Source organism: Eucyclogobius newberryi, unplaced genomic scaffold (assembly GCF_026437365.1).
Source record: "Eucyclogobius newberryi isolate DKJ021-1_F unplaced genomic scaffold, fEucNew1.0.hap1 SCAF_14, whole genome shotgun sequence".
NCBI classification, from domain to species: Eukaryota; Metazoa; Chordata; class Actinopteri; order Gobiiformes; family Gobiidae; genus Eucyclogobius; species Eucyclogobius newberryi.
The window spans coordinates 29,979,920-30,001,362 of record NW_027315768.1 but is presented as its reverse complement, the minus strand read 5'-3'; the positions used below and the strand labels follow the sequence as shown (position 1 = coordinate 30,001,362).

The 21,443-nt window shown below is 40.6% G+C and overlaps 1 protein-coding gene across 1 annotated transcript in view; it reads right to left on the bottom strand.

Annotated features, from left to right (window-relative positions):
- Positions 1-935: 935 nt before the first annotated feature.
- The window catches only part of wdr75 (WD repeat domain 75), a 22,058-nt gene continuing 1,550 nt past the window's right edge, over positions 936-21,443 (bottom strand). The window contains exons 3-21 of the mRNA XM_072445195.1: positions 20,565-20,630; positions 20,355-20,454; positions 19,870-19,994; positions 19,599-19,669; positions 19,284-19,400; positions 17,698-17,786; positions 17,471-17,623; positions 16,764-16,823; positions 16,572-16,687; positions 15,522-15,697; positions 14,423-14,571; positions 12,638-12,818; positions 9,946-10,040; positions 8,830-8,925; positions 7,728-7,897; positions 5,945-6,004; positions 5,183-5,317; positions 4,392-4,483; positions 936-2,189 (exon numbers count right to left, since the gene is read on the bottom strand). Coding sequence (XP_072301296.1) covers positions 1,973-2,189; positions 4,392-4,483; positions 5,183-5,317; positions 5,945-6,004; positions 7,728-7,897; positions 8,830-8,925; positions 9,946-10,040; positions 12,638-12,818; positions 14,423-14,571; positions 15,522-15,697; positions 16,572-16,687; positions 16,764-16,823; positions 17,471-17,623; positions 17,698-17,786; positions 19,284-19,400; positions 19,599-19,669; positions 19,870-19,994; positions 20,355-20,454; positions 20,565-20,630 — 2,268 coding nt within the window. The 3' untranslated portion in view covers positions 936-1,972. The remainder of the gene's footprint in view (positions 2,190-4,391; positions 4,484-5,182; positions 5,318-5,944; positions 6,005-7,727; positions 7,898-8,829; positions 8,926-9,945; positions 10,041-12,637; positions 12,819-14,422; positions 14,572-15,521; positions 15,698-16,571; positions 16,688-16,763; positions 16,824-17,470; positions 17,624-17,697; positions 17,787-19,283; positions 19,401-19,598; positions 19,670-19,869; positions 19,995-20,354; positions 20,455-20,564; positions 20,631-21,443) is intronic.

The following is a 21,443-nucleotide window of genomic DNA, read 5'->3' as shown; positions in this document are numbered from 1 at the left end:
CATATTAAAACACGCTCCGTCAGCAGTAGATGATGGGAAATGGAAACACATGAGAGCTTAAGTGTCTTCCCTTCAGACACACGGGTGTTTGGGTCATTGAACTCAGCGGGACACAGTTGTTTTAATGTGTGAGAATGTGCAAGTTTCCCATTGGTCTTCATGGGCAGTAACTGTGTCAAAGTTCATTGGATTATACAACGAAACGCCTGCGCTGGACTCATAAGATCCATAACCTTGATACCGGTCTAGAGTTACCGCACTCATGGAAAAAGTCAAGATGAACTGGACTTTTGACAAAATCGTTGCTGAATCATGAGTCGTTACAGTTACAAAAAAATCCATTTGGAATTAAAAAAGCTCTGCAATAAAAAAAAAAAAGTGTCTGTATAAAATATTGAACTTGGCGTGTTGAATTTGCCATTTTTTTGCCATTTCAGAAAAGTTACGCACGCACAGAAATATAAAAACATCCAGCTCTCTAGGTATGAACTTAACATAAATCTCATTAACTGCAATAATTGTAAAAATGATACTTTTTCCTTTTAAAAATGCCTTATGTCGTTTCCTCTTTTTCCCCTCTATACTTTCAAGTAAATGAGTTTTAAGAGAATTTTAAGGAGACTTTTCATGATTACTGGCACTTTTACAGACATTATTACATAGACTGTTGTGGACTGTTAAATGTTGTTAAAATAAAAATAACGAACTCCATTTCAGTGCAAACGACATGAAGAAATCACTATTAAGTGCATTTAAATATTTGGTTAATGACAATGTTTCACACCAAATACTTCATAAGTCATTTTAAGAGTCAAGTCAACATGACACAACTTCTTTATTATAGAATTATTTAAGACAATAAACCTTGAGCTTAATTGTATTCTGAAGGGAACTACTCAGCACATTAGTTTCCATAATCACTTTGCAAAAGTTAAAAACACAATGGTCACGATGGTCATATAGTAAAATATTTATTACAAAAAAACCCTCACAAAGTGGCGGTTACTACAAAGAGTACTTGAGTTCATGTCGGTCTGTACATGTGTTATGTACACGGCAGAGTCAGCAAGTCACAGAGGAAAGAAATGTGCTCGTTCACGTGGTTTTTCACCAGAGAAACAGCAGTTTACGCTTTCAGCACCAGAAGCTTCACCAAGGCAGCTTTTTACGTAGTTCAAAGCGAAAACAATTCATTTACCGTACTTTCCGGACTATAAGGCGCACTTAAAAGCCTTGTGAGTCTTATATATGGATTCATTAATCTCGCTGCAACTGCCAAAATATTACGAAGAAAAGCTGGCCACTTTCCGCACATACTGCAGTAATAAAGTTCAACTGACTGACTTAATGCACCTTATATATGAAAAATGATCGAAAATAGACAATCCAAGTGCGCCTTATAGTGCGGAAAATACGGTAGTCAACTATTCAGCCATTGTTTCCACTCTTTTACCATGAGCATTTCTATCACACGTTGGTTGATGATGCGTTTAAAAAAAAGAGCCTCAAATACAGATAGAAATATGTCGACTGAAGACTTCTAGATGGAGAACGTTTACGAATAAAGCGAACGAACGATTGAGAAATTCAGAAATCACGCCGTTTTTGTTCTAAAAAAGCTCTTTCATGTGCGTTTCATACGAGTCTGTATGTGTAGCCCCGGTTACGATTATCGAAATACAAATGCGATTGTCAAGAGCACTCGATTAATCGTCGCAGCCCCACGAGCTTCAATCGAATGACTTGAATGATTGACGGGGTCGAAACAGGAGTGAGATAAACCACGTGGTATTTACGATGGAAAGCGAAAAACGTTTTTAAATATATTTCCACTCTGAACTGGACAATGGAACTACTGGAATCGCCAAAACGCTTGAAGTCGTAGTTTAAAAAGACAGAATATTTATAGTCATGAAAAAGCATCGATTTTCCCCATTTTCTTTCCAGTTCTTTCCGGTTCTTTCCGGTTCTTTCAGTCCGCCGTGTCCCCGAGCCAACTGTAGTCCAGTTTTCGGACCCGTCTGAGTTCTTTGGTCTGGGCCTTGGTCAGTCCCGGGTCCGGGCGGTCTCTGGTCTGGGCTCCCGCCGAGACCCGGTCCGGCCTCGCGGCGCCGTTCTGCACTTCGTCCTCAGAATCGTCTTCCTCTTTCTCGCTCTCCATTTCCTCCTCCGTCACGTTGGTTTGTTCCCTAAAATCCATGAGAAACAAAACAAGCAAAAGCACATGAATGGATTAAGATGCTGGGAGTTTTCAGTTATAACGGGTTATATTAGTTCATCAACTTATACTTTTTCAAAAGAACTTGTGCCTGGTTTTGTCACTAATGCAGTGGAGGAAGTTCAAATAAAGCGTTGCACTCTCAGGTTGAAGATGTCGGTTTGATTTCTGTTTTGATGTTTTTAGTTCCATCACTAAAACTCGTCGTTGAATATAACGTTATGTCGATGTTGTGGTCTCGTTTTCACCTGAATAAAGCTTTTACAATTTATCTGTCCTGGGGTAAAACTGATTTCACGCTATAACATGCAAAAAATTACATAAGGAAACATTAAAAAGAAAAAGTTAATTATTTGTAATTATTTAAAAAAATAAAAATAAATTAAAAAATAAACGTCTATCGGATGAAACGGTCTTAGATATATTGTTGTGTTGCTGCTGCCGATTCATAAATCCATTCATCTGCATCCACTAGGGCTGGGTATGGCCTCACGATACAATACCGTATTTTCCGGAGTATAAGTTGCACCAGCCAAAAAATGCATAATAAAGAAAAAAAACATGTATAAGTCGCACTGGAGTATGAAATGCGGTTGCAAGTGTGAAAATAACAAATAATATCACATATAAGTCGCTCCGGAGTATAAGTATAAGTATAAGTATAAGTCGCACCCCGGCCAAAACTATGAAAAAAGGTGCAACTTTTAGTCCAGAAAATACGGTAAATATCCCAATACACGATACGATACGATTCCTGATAATTGGAACCTGATACAACACGCGTCCTGATTCATGGATATCCCTCACAACAATTGTTAAATGTTTTCTAAAATCATGTTTAGACTTTCATGTTCACAGTCAAAGCATCACGATACACGATACACGATACACATCTCAGTATCGATACATCACGATATCGATATATGGAGGACAGCCCTAGTGTGATTACATAAAACTATAAACCCGCTGCTGAATCATCTCCTTCCGTCTGCACGGCCGCTCTGGATTAGACCGACCACAGCGAGCGTCTCTCCAACCGCACGGAAGCAGCGCCGTGTCCGAGCAGGATTTGGTTTTGGAATAATTCAAGAGTCAAAAGGTTTTTCCCCGTCAGAACACTGGACACGGGGCAGTTTTTTGCCCGCGTCATCCAACACCAGAGTTGACCAGAGGAAACGCTCCGGAGTGACGCAGCAGATCTCCCGCTCAGCTGCTCATTGTTCCACACGCCAGACGGTTTTGGGTCTGTAAAGTTTATGCAGAAGTGCAGCGTCGTCTCAACTCGCTCTGATGATGCCGAATGTTTTCATGGGAACGAGACCACAAACCATGAGCACAAACCTCCACCACGTTTAGACAAAAGCTGCACGCGACATGAGGAAGACAAGTGGACCGAGTGGACATTTTTTAAATCTGTGGCTGTTTTACACACAATCTGATCATGATCTGATTTCTACAGTGATCCGATTATTGAAATGTCACGTAAACAGTTTCCTCGGATGAGAGTACCGGTAATCTGATTTCTGTCCGATGTGTGCAGATTGTGAAGAGGAAAATGATGCAAAAATAATCGCAGACTAAAGACAAAAATTAAACAGAAAATGATTACCGTATTTTCTGGACAATAAGTTGCACCTTTTTTCATTGTTTTGGCCGGGGTGCGACTTATACTCCAGAGCGACTTATATGTGATATTATTAACTCGTTATTTTCACACTGACAACCACAAGAGGGCGCTCTAGGCTCTAAGCGACGCAGAAGAAGAATCTGCACTTCCTCTTCCTCTGGAGTTTGTGGAGTTGTTTAGAAGTGACACAGAGGAAGAAGAATTCAATGGATTTAGTGATTTGGGGTAAAACTGATGCTTTGGTAAACTTGTTAGCATGTTCTTTATGCTATAGTTATCTGAAGAACTGTTCATATGTTTTCTTCTTCTTTATTATGCTTTTTTTTTTGGCTGGTGCGACTTATTCTACTAGAAATAAGTTATTTTAAAATGTTGTACTTTGTCTTCTAAATACAACACTTGCTCTATAGATCCTTTAATTAGCTGAAAATGTAGATATTTGGTGTACAGTATAGTGTACAGTAGAGTATAAGTATAGTGTACAGTAGTAGTACATTTGGAGGGAAAAAAGGTGGACATTAATTAAAGATATTGAGAGTGCGTTACCTTTTGCCAGTGGTGGAGATGAGCAGAGACTGGACAAACATTGAGCACAGATGTGACGTGGCGGGCAGGACATGAGCCGGAGTCTGCAGCAGCTGGTGGAGAAAAGAACGTGTCATTAGTGGAAAATGCGGTTAGACGTCTTTTCCATCGCTTTGGCAAACTCAGAACGGGAAAAGACGGTAATAATTGCACAACTGAACGCTTAAAATCGCCCAAAACTGGTTTAATACATTAATTTTGTACACACATTAGTTAGTAACAGAACATTTCAGGGGATTTTGGAGCTTTTTGAGCGTTATTACTCAATCCTCCAACTCAATCCAAAAAAAAAATTCTAATTTCGCCTCATTTTTTAGACTTGAAACGTGAATAAATCAGGTTTAGAATTAGAGATCAACAAACCCTTCTGTAAATTCTGTAAAACTCTGGTTAAGTACAAGATTGTAAAGTGTGTAAGAGCTGATCTTTATGTCTCTGTGGGAGAAAAATGCATTTTGAGAACACAGCATTTAAAGTTAGTGTCTCACATAAATCTACTGATGAAGTGGATTAAATTAAATAAAACATATTTAGGAGCAGATTGGAGAATGTTGTATCTTCCACGTGAAAGCCTGTGTTTAGAGCACAAACTGACAAAAAACAAACAAAAAGTATTTTTTCCTGTCGTGTCTCGCCTTAAAAATCAATATTTATGAATGAATCCAAATAGAAAAACTGAAATAAACACTATTTTTCTCGTCATGTCAGAGGCAGATTAACAGTAGAATGGAGATGACAGAATATAAACAAACCTCTTTGATGGCGGCGGAGCCTTGTGGAGGTTGAACCCTCTCCGAACCCACGGCGACCTCTTGACCCTCAGTTTGACCCCGTTTCCCCAGCAACAGGTGGAACGGCGTCATGGCAACCTGGTCGTTGATAAGAAGCTGGTGGAAAGAAAATAATTTAGATAAAGTTGAGAATGATTTCAGAATTAAGATTGTCCTTCGATTTACTATAAAATTGAGTGACGACATTAAAAATAATTATGTTACAATGACTTTGTTTTATACATTAACTAAAATTAATTAATGGAAAAGTGGTGAAAACTGAGGCACTGACATGAATTTATCTACATTTATTGAAGTTGTGGATAGAAGCTAAACTTGACAATTGACAAAAATGTGCTGTATATCATATTTAAATGTTATTTTTTGTCACATTATCTCAATAACGAATTAGAAATGTGTTAAAATGTGCCTGTAAATGTCTTTGCTGAGGTTCAAAACACACAAAAAATACTTAAATTTAACCACAAAAGTGCAGAAATGTCACTTTGAGCTTTTGTTTGGGAAATTATACAATGTCTCAGTCTCTTTTTGAGCTAATCCTTAATAGTTTTTAACATTATAGATGATATAATGTACTAAATGTTGCATATTTCCAAAACAACCATTGCAATGTTATCAATTTGTCAATAAGTATATCTCCCGCCTCTCGTCCAATCAGCAGCGTGTCAGGACAGTTATTGGTGCTGAAGTACGACAGGATGAATCTCTAAAACACATCGTTACCCGTTTGTCTGACGCCATCAGCCGGTCCTCTTCAGCTTTAGTAGTGAACGTCATGAGATCCTGCACGGAATAAAACATGTCAACATCGGGAGGTGAAGAGTGAAGAAACATTCAGCAAATAGTCTGTCTCGCTCAAGGACACAACTCAAGAAAAATGTAATGAAAATGTATGTTTGAAAAGAATGTAATCAAACCCTGAGTTAGGACTGCAACAGTTCATGGGAATAAAAGTGACAAATCGGCTGTAAATAATCTGAATTGTGTTGTGATAATCTGGATTAAATATGATCTTGAGTAGTTTTAGTTTGACATCTGTATCTCTGCCGTTTCCCACGGCCCTGACTAAGTTTTGACGCCATCTACTGGTGCCAAGGGGAGTTACACAGGTTAATTATAACGAACGTTTTCTCAGAGATGCCAGAGGAAGCCTAGCAGTTGTACTGATCGTGATTGGACGGGAGAACAGCACAGAACGAGTCTGGAGATGATTTATGGATTTAAACGGCAAATGCCACAGATCCAGAAAACGCCAGAATTCTTCAAACTAGCACAAATAAAGCTACTCAGGGTACGTTTTTTTGATAAGTTTTATAATGAAAACAGCTACTTTATATTATTAAATCAATCTGTCAAAAAATAAATAATATGTGATTTGTACCAATGATACACTTTTTTTGTAAATATGATCAGGCTAGAAGTCTTCAGACACAACATTTCAACTTTATTTGGTTAAAAATGTATTAAAAATGTCTCAATGTACAATAGAAATCATAGTTTGACTAGTCGACCAGAAAATGAACCGTTAGTTGCAGCCCTAACAACGATGCTTTTAGGGATGGGCACCGGGACCCGGCCAGGTTTGGTGGGCCCTCTGAAAACAACTTTGCATGGGTCCTCCCCCTGGAGCCAAAAACAACTCCAGGTACGAGCACACGGCCTTCTGGGAGAAAAGGGGGCGCGGCTCACTCGACTTGAACACAAACACTGGGGAGGGATTCGGGACTTCAATTCCCGGACTTCGATGGTCTTTGTGTACCATGTGTGTGTACCATGTGTGTGTGTACCATGTGTGTGTGTGTACCGTGTGTGTGTGTGTACCGTGTGTGTGTGTGTACCGTGTGTACCATGTGTGTGTACCGCGTGTACCATGTGTGTGTGTGTACCATGTGTGTGTGTACCATGTGTGTGTGTACCATGTGTGTGTGTACCATGTGTGTGTGTGTACCGTGTGTGTGTGTGTACCGTGTGTACCATGTGTGTGTACCGCGTGTACCATGTGTGTGTGTGTACCATGTGTGTGTGTACCATGTGTGTGTGTACCATGTGTGTGTGTACCATGTGTGTGTGTGTACCGTGTGTGTGTGTACCGTGTGTGTGTGTACCGTGTGTGTGTGTACCGTGTGTGTGTGTACCGTGTGTGTGTGTACCGTGTGTGTGTGTACCGTGGGTGTACCATGTGTGTGTGTACCGTGGGTGTACCATGTGTGTGTGTACCATGAGTGTGTGTACCATGAGTGTGTGTACCATGAGTGTGTGTACCATGAGTGTGTGTACCATGAGTGTGTGTACCATGAGTGTGTGTACCATGTCTGTGTACCATGTCTGTGTACCATGTCTGTGTGTGTGTACCATGTCTGTGTACCATGTCTGTGTGTGTGTACCATGTCTGTGTGTGTGTACCATGTCTGTGTGTGTGTACCATGTCTGTGTGTGTGTACCATGTCTGTGTACCGTGTGTGTACCATGTGTGTGTACCCTGTGTGTGTACCATGTGTGTGTGTACCATGTTGGGGCTGAAGAAGTGCAGCTGTGAGCGGTTGAGCCACTGGACGTCCTCCTCGCAGCCCTCCAGCAGCTCCTCTCTCGGGGTGAAGACGGCCCTGATCACTCGCCCCGAGCACACGGCCTTCTGGGAGAAAAGGGGGCGTGGCTCACTCGGCTTGAACACAAACACTGGGGAGCGAAAACGGCATTAACGTTACAATTATGACCGTAAAAGTTGCACAAGATCTTCATGACAAAATGGGAACACTCGCTTCATAAATGTGGTCAATGTTAATACTTCTACTTGTTTTATCTCTACACTGAAATAACAAGTTCAAATAAAGGTTTTCTTATTGTATTGGATATCGATGTATACGTTTGACTCCTTTTTTGACAATAAAATACTACATGGGGCCAACAATGTGCTTCTGTGCAGTTTTATTATTATCATTATCGTCAATTCTCGTGATTATTCAGGTCATAATATAATCGTAAGAGCCAAAAAATAATAATTGTGACATGTTAGAAGCCAAATTAAGCCTTTTTGGTTCAATCCATAGTACAAAAAAAAAGACTTAAATAAAAATTTGAATCTGGCAGTTTTTGGCACATTTAACGTTATTTTTGTCTTTTGGAAAGTCAGATTTGTCACAAACTTGAGGAACAGTAACGTGTTGGTCAACGAGAATGAAAGAAAATGACAGATTTCACAATAACGACGAACAATCGCTGAATCGTGATGTTTGTCTCAATAAAAGTCGTGACGAGCCTGATAATAAAATGCAAACATAAGGCTCCGCCCAATCGTCACAGCACCTTTTTTTTTGAGCGAATTTAAATTCTTTTTAAATGGAGGTGTGTGTTGGTGCATGTTTACACCCTCGTTTGTATCTCGTTTGCGTGTTCTACGCCCCCGTTTGCGTGTTCTACGCCCCCGTTTGCGTGTTCTACGCCCCCGTTTGCGTGTTCTACGCCCCCGTTTGCGTGTTCTACGCCCCCGTTTGCGTGTTCTACGCCCCCGTTTGCGTGTTCTACGCCCCCGTTTGCGTGTTCTACGCCCTCGTTTGCGTGTTCACACCCTCGTTTGCATGTTCTACACGTCAGTTTCCGCGCAGACTCACGGTCGGTGCTTCCGGCCTCGAAGCAGAAGGCGGCCATGTTTTCAGAGAGCGGGTCGGTCAACAGCAGCGTCACATCCATCGAGGTGCTCCACTCCACTGACGGGACCAAACGGAAAAGAGAAGGTGTTTTTACAACAGTGCAACAAACAGAATCAGATACACAAGACTACAGCCATCGAGGGCGGGGGAATTATAGAATTAATCACATTTTAAGAGATTCTGTCATTTCTAATTGTCTACAGCCAATCCTGGAGGAAGACATTTGACATATTTTTGTTTTAAATTACGTTATTTTTTTTAAGTAAGGGTCTGTCTCGGCTGCGACAATTAATCGACTAATCGTGACTAGTTGACGAATTATACTTGTCATCTGGACTGTACAGACTAAAACTTCATATAAAACAAAGACGGAGGCATTATTAAATCTTAACAACTTCTTTAATTAACTTTATTGGTAATTAATCTCCGTCTAGAAGCCTTCATTTATCATATTTCAACCTTTATTTGGTTAAAAATGGCTCAATGTACAACAGATTTAATAATTTAACTAGTCGACTAGTAAAATAATTGCCTCACTGTGTTATGTAAATTAATATTGAAAAATGTTTGTCGTTAACATAAGACTAGAGAATAAAATAGGAAAAAAAAAAAATCATGATTAATCAGAATGAGGAATAGTGCAGAGCGGCTACAGCGTAACTTGGGATACAGCCAAATTCAAATAAAATTAAAAAAAGGCATAAAGGTGCTCTTTTTATTTTCATTTATTTTTTTATTCTGCACTTTATTTATTTTATTATTTATTTGGGTTATTATCACAATTGTCTGATCATTAAACCTCAACTAATACGTTTTAATCACTTTCAAATGTCTCTAAAGCAGCACCGGAGTCAATGTAAATCCAGCGTTAAAGACACGTTTAACACATTTCTGGCACAATATCGTCCAATATATTTTTTTTTAATATGGCCCACACTTGAAGTCTGAATCTGAATTAAAGTGTTACATGAATCCCCCGTTCGCCCCGGAGAAGAGCTCTGGAAGGTCAATAAAAGCCCATCCCACCTACATATACATTATAATTCATATTTGAGTGTTTGGGTGTGGTCTTCTTACAGGAGCAGGTGAGCAGGTTCCAGCAGCACAGTTGGTTCTTGGTGGTCGTCCCCAGCAGATACTTGGAGCAGCCGAGTCGCCCGAAACAAAGACTTCTGCAAAAAAAGCGAAGGCGGAAAGCGCGAATGCCGCGGTGAATACCAAGCGAGCGACATTCACGGAGGTTAATGGAGCGGCTCTCCGCGCGACATATTTCACGGGATTAGCTTCATTGGGACGTCAGACGAGGAGCGTTTAGCATTCGTTTAGTCCCCGCGTTTAGTCCCGGCGCCCACAAAGCGGAGGAGGGGTTTTTTCCGAGTTAAAAAAGGCAATGAATTCACGTCTGAATTTATCCTTACTGTCCAACCTTTTTTATGCTTTTCTTAATCATTGAATCCAGAATCAAAAATGTGTTTTTTTGCTGAAGACACTGGGATAGACCTGTTAAAAAGTCAAAAGTTGGAATTATGGGAAGAACTGGAGGAATTTACCGTATTTTCCGAACTATAAGTCGCACCTTTTTTCATAGTTTTGGCCGGAGTGCGACTTATACTTATCACATATAAGTCGCTCCAGAGTATAAGTATAAATATATTTGTTATTTGGGCACTTGCAACAGCATTTCATACTCCAGTGCTATGTTTTTTATCTTCTCCATTATGCATTTTTTTGGCTTGTGCGACCTACGCTCCGGCGCGACCTAGCTACGCTCCTAGCTACGCTCCGGCGCGACCTAGCTACGAGCTACGCTCCGGCGCGACCTAGCTACGAGCTACGCTCCGGCGCGACCTAGCTACGAGCTACGCTCCAGCGCGACCTAGCTACTAGCTACGCTCCGGCGCGACCTAGCTACGCTCCGGCGCGACCTAGCTCATCTCCGGCGCGACCTAGCTACGCTCCGGCGCGACCTATACACTTATACTCCGGAGAATACGGTATGCGCTTTCAAAACGTAAGATCAGATGAATTCAGTCCAAAATAAAATGAGGAGAGCAAACATGAAACGCCAGTAAAGTGATAAAGGATCTCATATAAGTGGCTTTTGACTTTGTTTGACAGTGACATTGTGTAACGGCTTGTTCTCTTTTCAAATTTGCACTTTGTTATACGTTTGCTGCGTTCGAAAATTCCATAAAAATAAGGTGGTTCCGAGTAAAAAGTGCACATCGTCACTTTTCTGTTGGATGAAGATGTTCCCGCTCTGCCCGGAATGTTCTCCCAGTTTAGTATTTCATGTTTCCAATTCCAGACATGAGCCGGTTCTTTGTTCCGATCCCTTGGTCTGGCCTGCACTTGGCGGCGTTTGCGGCCGGTTTAGGACCAGACGTGACGGGACTTGTGCAAGTGTAAAGTGGGCAGCTGTGAAAATATGAGTTGATGTTGTTCTTTCGCTCGCTCTTTTTTTTAACGCCCACTAAGCTACACTCCTGGACTTAGAATTCCTGGCATGTCGCATATTCCAGACTTTTAGGACCAAACGCACGACTTATTCCAGGATAAATCTTGCTTTAGAGAGACTATAAAACATTTCTTATCTGTCCAAAGATCAAATCAGATGTCTCCAAATCATGTGGTGCTTTACTCAGTTAACGGGCCGCGTTTAAGTAACTGGAGATCGAGTTACAGTGTTTCATAGTCACTGGACAATTATGTATGTTTTAAAATAAAATAGAGATCAAGTTATATCAAAAACTTAATAAGATTTCATGTTTTGGAGGAAGATGTTTGGCTGAAGCTGAAGGATTTGGGATAATATTTAATAGCAATCTTTCGGACAAGAATTGCGATTGTGATTATATTGCATTTTTGTTCAACTGAAACTGTATAAAACTGCAGCTTTTGTGAAGTGCCAATTGCATTCAAAGTGAGATTTTGTTTTCACTTCGATTAATCTCGCAGCTATTTATTATAATCAGTGTTTTTTAAGTTCATAAAAAGTCTTGATGCAAAAATAAAATAGAATACATTTGTTCCATGTTCAATCGAAAGACCAAAACCAGGAATTGAAACTTCAAAATAGAGAACAGTCAGAAAATATGAACTTCCCTGTAATTCACTACCAATTGCAAGTCATCACATATTGTTTTTTGCTTCAGCAGCAAACATTTGTTGGCACAGTGTGTGTCCTCTTTGACCCAACACTGCCCCATTTTAACAGGACGGGATCTGCCAACGAGAGACCCCCGAGCTGCAGGACAGACACTCTCCTGCCTGGGAAGCCCTCACTCACTTTCCTCCCCTTTCTTAGCCTGTCTACCCTTTTTCCTCCCCTTTTCTTTATCCTTTTCCTCTCACTTTCCGCCCCTTTTCTCTCCCTTTGTCTCATAAATCTAGGGGCTGGAAAAAGTAGAAAAGCTTCTCTTTCTCCCGTCCTATTAAAGTGTTTAATAACCTCTTCATACTGTCCACACTCTAAACCAGAGCAAAGGATTAAGGTCTAGGACAGTGTTTGACAAATCTTGAGCTTCCCTTCTTGGTACTCCGAGTCCTCTGCCTTTGAGTGCTTGTTTATAAAGTATATTTTCATGTCATCTTTGGTAATGTATTAAAAACCCGTCTTTAACAGGTTTGGATCTGGTTTATACTCAGTTAAGACTTCATTTAGTCCAGATTCAGTTAGATTTCAGCCATGTTTTAGACCAGTCTCAGTGTTGGACGAGCTCTGGGCGACACACGTATCACAAGGTCGTATTCGGCGTCTTTCGTGTACCTGACGTCTCCGGGCGGCTGGGACAGAGTGGTGAGGAGGTCCCAGGACGCGCAGCTCCAGACAGTCACCACCTCCTGGAAACCCACCGCCAGAAGAGAGCCGTCGGCCGAGAAGCAGCAGCAGCGCGGAGCCAGGCTGTGGTACGAGCCCACGAAATCACAGGACCAGGACGGGCTTTCATCTGAGGATTAGCACAGTGTCACGATGAGCTCAGTCTGCACGTAAAAGTCTAATATTCAACTAATGGGGATAAAAGAGCGGAAAAATGCTTTGATTTGAGTGTGGTACATCGAGCATTAGTCACTGAAGCTTATGGAATCAACTCTAGATTAAAGAAATATGACAAATACGGCAATTATAATCTTTTTTTTGGTGATTTATTAAGTACAAAGTGCATATTTTAGACGTGGTTTTGATCAAATGAAATAAGATAATCATAGAAATGTGAAAACAAGCGGCTGTGATTGGATGGTCACATGATCAGACGCTTGTGTGAAGCTTTGAAGAGCAAAGTGAGATGTGCTTGTTCTTTGCAGAGGACAAAATACAGGGACATGCGGGACATTGGTCTATAAAGTCCTACAAAAGATTAAGTAAACAAACTAAACAATCAAATCCTACGAGCGTGTTACACCATTGTCCAGCTGCACTTACAGTAGGACTATTGTAAATTGAGACTTTTTGAATAGATTTACAACCAAATAAAAAGTTGAAATATGGGAACTGAAAGCTTTTAGATAATAAGATTTACAAATAAAATGTGTTACTCTCGAAAATACGAAATTGTCCATTCTTATGACATTTTGATTTAATAAATGCTTTCAAGTCTATATAGTCCATAAAACGATAAACAACTATGAATATTTTCATTGTCAACTAATCACTGTTAGTCGATGAATAGTCGCAGCCCTAAATTAGAGTACAAGTATCACTTTTGTCCCTGCAGGGAAATGTATCCTCTGCATTTGACCCATCCTTCTGGGGGCGACCGCTCAGAAGCGGTGCCGGGAATCCATCTCCAGATCTTTGTGATAGTTTTGGCCATGACTGTGTTCGCCCGGAGGAGGAAAACCCCCAAACCTGCCCGGAGGAGGGAAAACGCCGCCCGGAGGAGGGAAAACGCCGCCCTGAGGAGAGAAAACGCAGGGAAAACGCCGCCCTGAGGAGAGAAAACGCAGGGAAAACGCCGCCCTGAGGAGAGAAAACGCAGGGAAAACGCCGCCCTGAGGAGAGAAAACGCAGGGAAAACGCCGCCCTGAGGAGAGAAAACGCAGGGAAAACGCCGCCCGGAGGTGGAAAAACGCGCCCAGAGGAGGGAAAACGCCGCCCGGATGAGGGAAAACGCCGCCCGGAGGAGGGAAAACGCCGCCCTGAGGAGAGAAAACGCAGGGAAAACGCCGCCCTGAGGAGAGAAAACGCCGCCCGGAGGTGGAAAAACGCGCCCAGAGGAGGGAAAACGCCGCCCGGATGAGGGAAAACGCCGCCCGGATGAGGGAAAACGCCGCCCGGATGAGGGAAAACGCCGCCCGGATGAGGGAAAACGCCGCCTGGAGGAGGGAAAACCCGAAAGGCCCGGTCTGCCTGGGATTCGAACCTGCAACCTTCTTGCTGTGAGGCGAGCGCGCTAGCCACCCTTTATTCTTTATTTACTTTATTTTTTAATCTATTCTTTTAAGGTTCAGAAATGATTTAGTTCACCCTCATAAAAGCAGTTTCATCCATCCACTTAAGCTCATGTGCTTTTTACATTTGGCACTACATTTTGACCCTCCGGGGCCCCCGTACCTTCAGCGTCCGTGGGGGCAGCCAGAGTCCAGGCCTTGAAGTGTCCGTCTTGGCTGGTGGAAACGAGGAGGGTGGTCTGGTCTGGACTGAAGCTCAGGTCCGTGATCCGGTCGTCGTGTAGGGCCGAGACCGTCGTGTTCAGCACAAAACTGTGGGTGATCCAAACCAGACCAGGTCATTACGGAGAAAGAAGCAGCGGCTTCAATAGAAACGTGTGGTTTTGGGTGAGGAGGTCTACCGTATTTTAGAAGTCGCACCTTTTTTTATAGTTTTGGCCGGGGTGCGACTTATACTTATATTTATACTTATATTCCGGAGCATCTTATTTGTGATATTATTTGTTATTTTCACACTTGGAGCCACATTTCATACTCCAGTGCGACTTGTATATGTTTTTTTCTTCTCTATTATGCATTTTTGGCTGGTGCAACTTATACTCCGGTGCGACTTATAGTCCAGAAAATATTGTACTCGTTTTGGTTCAAGTCTTTTCTCTCTGGTCTTGCTCTTTGTGTTTTTAAGTTAAAAGAAAAAAACAAAAAAAATTGTCCAACAGATTTTGACTTTTCTCCACAAACGCCTACTCGATTGGCGTAAAACTAATCTATATGTACAACAGGAATAAATACACTAAAAATATAAATATGTACTTCAAACATTTATTTTTTTTTATAGGCGACTCTTTTTTTTATTACTTTTTGTACTCCTGCATGTGTACTTTCACTGAACAGGATCAAGTACTTCTTCCCCCACTGGTCACGCCTTGTACCACTGATAATAAAGTGCAGAATTTTGCTCTTTGGGTAAAAGCAGGTATTTAAATCCATCCAAATCCTGAATTTTTGGGTTCAGTCACCGCTTTGGAAGAGCTTTTTCAGACAGAAGTGAAACGACACCACAAAACAAAGCCAAAAATAGCATGAATTGTTTTACATTACTGCTCCTTGTTGGAATGTTTTACAGTTGGATGGAGACACCGGACAAAGCTCGTTTCTGTTCCCCGAGTAGCGCTTTAAAATACACTTCACGAAGACGGGGAAAACTTCATTCATTCATTTACAAGGGAAACGTAAAACAGCTTTAACAACACTGTCCAAACCTCTGCGTCTGCTCGTCAAACGCCCAAAGCTTCAAGTTCAGCTCCAGCTCGGCAGAGTTCTGTTTTCTTTCCTCCACCGTCGCCAGCCACTTTCCACCCGCGTCGAAGTCGGCTTTGACCACGTCGAACTGTTCCAGGCCCAACTCGTGGATGTACTCCTGCTGCACGATGTCCAGCTGGAAGGAAATGAGAACGGCTTAGGAGTCGTCTTTAGAGTGTGTTTTTTTGGCTGGGTTTTACTCGAGCTGCACAATATGAAAACGCAAAAATATCGATATTGCAATACTCGATGTGGCAGTAACACAAAGCTCCTCTGTCTGACACATTTACCAGTTTATTTTTAAATTAAAATGTGTCGTTTTAAAAAGGAAAAAGGCAGATTTTTTAAATATTGATATAATTTATTTTTCTATGTTATTCTTTTGTTTTGAATCTGTTAAATCATACATGTACTTTAGTTTCAATATAAAAACAGAAAGTATTGTGCTAAAAAAATACATTCAAATATCGCAATAACACCAAGGTTTTTATATATAACAAAACATTCTGTATGAAAAGAATTATGACCAAAATCTACATTTCACCATCTGAAATTAGCCTTAATTTAGTTTTTTGAATGTTTCTATTGTTTTAATTTAACTGATATTATTGTGTCAAAAAGTATATTAAAATATTGCATATCATATTTTCCAATCGTGTCCTGGCTTTTATAGTCTTTAGAAATATATAAAAATAACAGTGATTTCCTTGAAAACGAGAACATTTACAAGCTCCGCCTCCCACTTTATCTTTGCTCCAATCACAGGGAAAATTTAATTTCCCTTGACAAGTATCAAAATTGATGAACTACAAATTAAAATGTGTATCAATACAGCTGTTCAAAGATATTTTCTGTAAATTCAAACACTGAAAACCACCAAATCACTGCCATGATCTGCACAATCCCATAAAGACTTATCATTGGTCATCTCTAAACTCATAATCAATAACTATAAAGCATGTGCTGAGCTTTTACTATGATTTTCTCCGCATAATGCAATAAACACTCACATTATAAAGGAGTTTGTCTCTTTGGAGGGAGTAAAACTGCAAATGTCCGGGTTTTCCATTCATCACCAAAGCTTTGCTGCGAGGATCAATGATCAAATCTGTCCTGATTCTGTCGCCTGCAAAACAAACAACATAAATATCATGTTGTGAAAAACTATGACAAACTGTATTGAACCATTTGACTGGACGCACCTTTGACCAGGCCTTGAATCACAGCGGACACCTTCACGTAACTGTGGATGATGGTGATTTCTGGAAGTGAAGAATGCTTTGATTTAGAATTTGGGATTGGAAACATTTGGGATTGTGTACATAAAAGTTCATCTCAGCCAAACCACCAGGAGAATGACTTAGTTTGAGCTCAAGTTTGAGTTACGCTGGGTTTGGCCTGTATGAACCTGACCAGAAGGACTAAAACTAGACCGGGAGGCAGTGGCTCACAACTAGAAGAGATTCCAGGGCCGGACCAGGTCTTTGTGAGCAGAGTTTGTCCATCTCAAACATGGGTAAAATCCTCCAGGGTTAGGGTCTGGAGATGGGTCCCGGGCGATGCACTGTGGTGACCGCTGCTGCTAGTAAGTTGCCCCAGATTATGAATTATGAATCCTTTATTTAAACAGTTAGCCTCTTTAGCCTTAACTTCCCATGTTCAAGAGGGCCCTGTTGACCATCAAACAAGGTCAAATGCAGAGGAAACATTTCCCTACGGGACAATAAAGTGGAACTCAACTCCAGAACACCTCTTGTGACCTGTTCCAAATGTTTTTGTAAAATGACCCACTGGGATAAATATAATGGGTTCATCTATGGTGCTCCATAGCAGAGTGTCATTATGGGGTCGTTGTAAGGTGCTCATATTATAAATGTGTCCGTTTGTTGTGACGTCTTCTGAAACTCACTATTGTCGGCGTGTGAGGTGCAGAAGAGGGACCCGTCGGGTGACACAGCGATGTGGGTGATGGCAGCTCCAAGACGAGGCAGAAAGTCCTTATCCTTTTCCAGCCTCCACTGAACCAGCACTGACTCCACCCCTCCACTCAGCAGGTGAGTGCCTGTAAATACACACACATGAGCAAACTACACACTTTAACTAGTGTGTTATTGACTGGATTGGGTCAGTTTCCACCTTGTGGAGTGAAGCTTAAGGCACCGACTGCATTGTGATGCCAGTGCAGGGCTGAATAGGTGTACTCCTTGTTGTGGACAAAGTTTCTCCTGCAAGAAAAAACAATAACTTTCATTTATTCCACACGACTACAGCCTTGAAGCAAGTTCTAGATCATATGCAGCTTTAACTTAATGGTCAGAGAAACAAACAATAAAGCAGTCATTGGTCAATTAAAGAAGCAAATGTGGCTAAACTGGAAAAATCTGGAACTTGTTGAAGGGCGAAAAAGAGAAATCTTTCATTCAAGATACGAGATCCTTTTTCCGGAGTGGGGAGCGGGCCTCCCCAGATAACTAATGTTAGATGACTATTTTAAAATGAGCCTGAACCTGTCCCAAAAGCACAACTAACACTTACATTTGACATTGTATTTCTTGTCTTCATATTATAATATCGTTTTTTTGTTTAATAGGACATTAATATCATAATAATAATATCATGATCCAACGATTATTACAGCCCCGGCCCCCCAGAGCGGTCCCTTTCAGAGTGTCTCGGGTCAGTTCTGTTAAAGCAGAACTAAGAAACATTTTTACCTCATTAAACGTATTTGTCCCTGTGACGGTTAAATATGTACTTTTGGGGCACTTGAAGTGTTCGTCGTCGCCCATAATATGGACTTGTTGTTAATTGAATAATAAGTCGTTAGAGTCATTCTTGTGTCAGGCCTATTTGGCACTTCAGTGATACTCAGACTCATTCATTCTCATGCTCGGCTTTAGAACAACTTTTTCAGACGATGCAGTTAAACCGAATGTGACGTCAACATTTTTCAGTTAATCTATTGTGATTATTCAGGTCAGAATATAGACAAGAACTAAAAATAATAATAATTGTGAGAATCATAATCAGCGACAGAGTAATTTCAGTTATCTACAGTATACCCCACTTTTTTTATTTTTTTTAACTATGTGTGACATATTTCTTAGGCCATATGACAATACCATTACTTTTTGATTCAGTAGAGCAGCAAACGACTAAAGAAATGACTTTCCAATCGAGTAGCTGACGAAAAAGGGGGCGTGCAAACTGCAAACTATTTATACAGAAAAGAATTAGGTAAATAAAGGCAGATTTTAACTCCCGATTCACAATTCAATGTTACGATTATTGTCGGAGGAACCATCACGATTATTCACAATGACCAAACGACACAACGTAAATCCTTGTTTCTTTCTTTCACAATTGTAATGAACAACAACCTCTCTGAATGAAAAAGTAATTATATTATAAAGTTCTGACGAGTATATTGTGACCTAAATAACCCCAAATATTGATAAATAATCGTTGACATTTCCTAACCACGCCCGCATTTTCAGCATTCTCCAGTCGAGTGTGCTCCCAAATGAATCTGTAATGTAAATGTATTAATCTATTCATTTATTTCCCTTTATTAAACCAGTGAGCTTGAATCCTCTTTGTCAAGGGCGCCCTCTTTGCTTTATATATAAATAGAGCAAATAAAAAACCTCAGTGAAGTGAAATAATAGTCGACTAAACCACAGTTGACCGGTGAATTGCCTTGACAATGAAGGAACACTTACCACAGGCGTATCTTTCCGTCCTCGTGCCCGGTGGCGATGCAGTCCTCCAGAGGGTGGCAGGTGGTGCACGTGAATGTGTTCCTGGCTCCCTTTTTGTTGTCTTCTTTAAGAAAAAACCTTCAGGAAATATTTGGCCACACACATTAGTTTATGAAGTATGTCGTTTTCCCATTTAGAATAATTATTGCTGCGGTAATAACTGACTGGGATCTTAAATAGATAAAGTAAATGTCATTGTAAAGATGCATAATAACCACGTACATTGTAAGCAAATACCGTAACAATTGCAAAGAAATAAAAAAGGTGTTATTTTACCTGTAGGATTTCTGTTTTTTGAAGAAGAAAACCTCCAGCTGCAAACCATTGACTGAAGCGATGTATTGACCCTTTGAAGAAGAACACAAACATGGGGATAAACCAAACACGCTGTGTATATGCTTTAATTTACACCTAATGAGGAGGTCTTCCACATTACAACTGTATTTTACATGTTTTTAATGAGAAAATGACAGCTGAATAACCTTCTAACGTGTGTGAAAACACCTCTCACATTAGTTTAGTTCATGTGTTTGGTTTGTGTGCGTACCGCTCGTCCAAAGCTGACAGCTTCAGGGTTTGAGCTGACGTCGGCGAGAACAGCAGAAATCTCCCGCGCCTCGACCAACTGCTCTGAGCTCTGAGGCAACTGCACCGCAACCAACTGAAACATCTCTGAGCAAAGAAAGAGAAAGATTTAACGTTAGATCAAATCAAACACTTTAGTTTAAGTCTACTTTTAAGTCTGTTAGACATCAAGTTTGGTTTGATCCACTAAGTGAAAAATATCTGTTCTATAGATATATTAATCATCTATTCTATAGATTATTGGGCGCTCAAATGTAGTTTTTGCCATCTACTTTCTAATCATGCAAACAACTATGTAGCAATAATATGACATTGACAAAACTTTGCCAAATACACTATACAGACTTAAACTTTATTGATACACTTGGACATATACACAAAAATAGTAATACGCATTAAGACTGGACACACTCCACAAAAGCTGCACTAAACCACATAAAAACGTACCTGATCTATGGTTGTTCTGTGCTGGAACAGTGAGAAACAGGACTCCATCGTGGCTTCCTGACGCGTGGATGGAGTGAATGGCATGACCAATCACAAAGGTCTGGAAGATTCAGAAATTAAAAGTTAAGGAAGGTCCCATCATCAATTTGATTCATTACGTGATGTACTTGATCATCTTGACACATTTAAAAAGCCTCATGGTAACTTTACCTTAATAAGAACGCCATCACTGTAGTCCCAGAGTCTGACAGTGCCATCTAGTGAGCAAGAAAAGACCTGCAGGAAGAACAGTGTAACAACACACTGCATCAGCAAATAATAAAACATAGATAACTAAAGTAGCTTACAACTTAAGACAAAGGGCAGGCTTAATTTTGAAACAAATGTACTGGATGTTAAGGCACAAAATGTATTTTCTTTATCTACTAATTATGGGTTATAACCTGGCTCACGCCAGACTGATCTGTCTCATATGAATTGAGTTCTTCACATGAATCAGTCTGAAAGTCTCTTGTCAAAAGCTGCCCCGCACATTAAAAAATACAACTACACATATAAAACAACAAACCCTTTTTTGTACGTTTTTGAAAAATAAAATAATCTGCATTTCTCCTGAAACAGTCTGTTTCGCCAGCGCCGCTGTGTTTGTTTTGGTTCCCTTGTTTTGACTTTGCCACAAACCACTGCGCTGCTTTGTGATTGGTTCCAGGCCCTGTGACTGGCTCGTTAAACAATTTAGCAGACTGCAAACTAATCAGTGGGAGCCTAACAAGATGGATTCTCAAGAGTTTGTGAACTCATGGAATCTGCAAGTATTCCTCTTGCTGGCAAGGATATGTTTATGATATGTTTGCGTTCACCATTCTGTTCACTGATGGAATAAACAATTTATGATGACGGGCAAGTTAAACAACAAATTACACCATAGAATTATGTCCAGAGAGAACGCAGACTCAGGTCAAAACAAGACGGCAAAAGCAGATGTAAACGTAAAAAAATGTCTCACCAAACTCTTCTCACAAAGTTGCAAACTGAGAATTACTGAACACCTTTGTGTGAATTGCTGAGATCAGCCTTATGATTAAACAA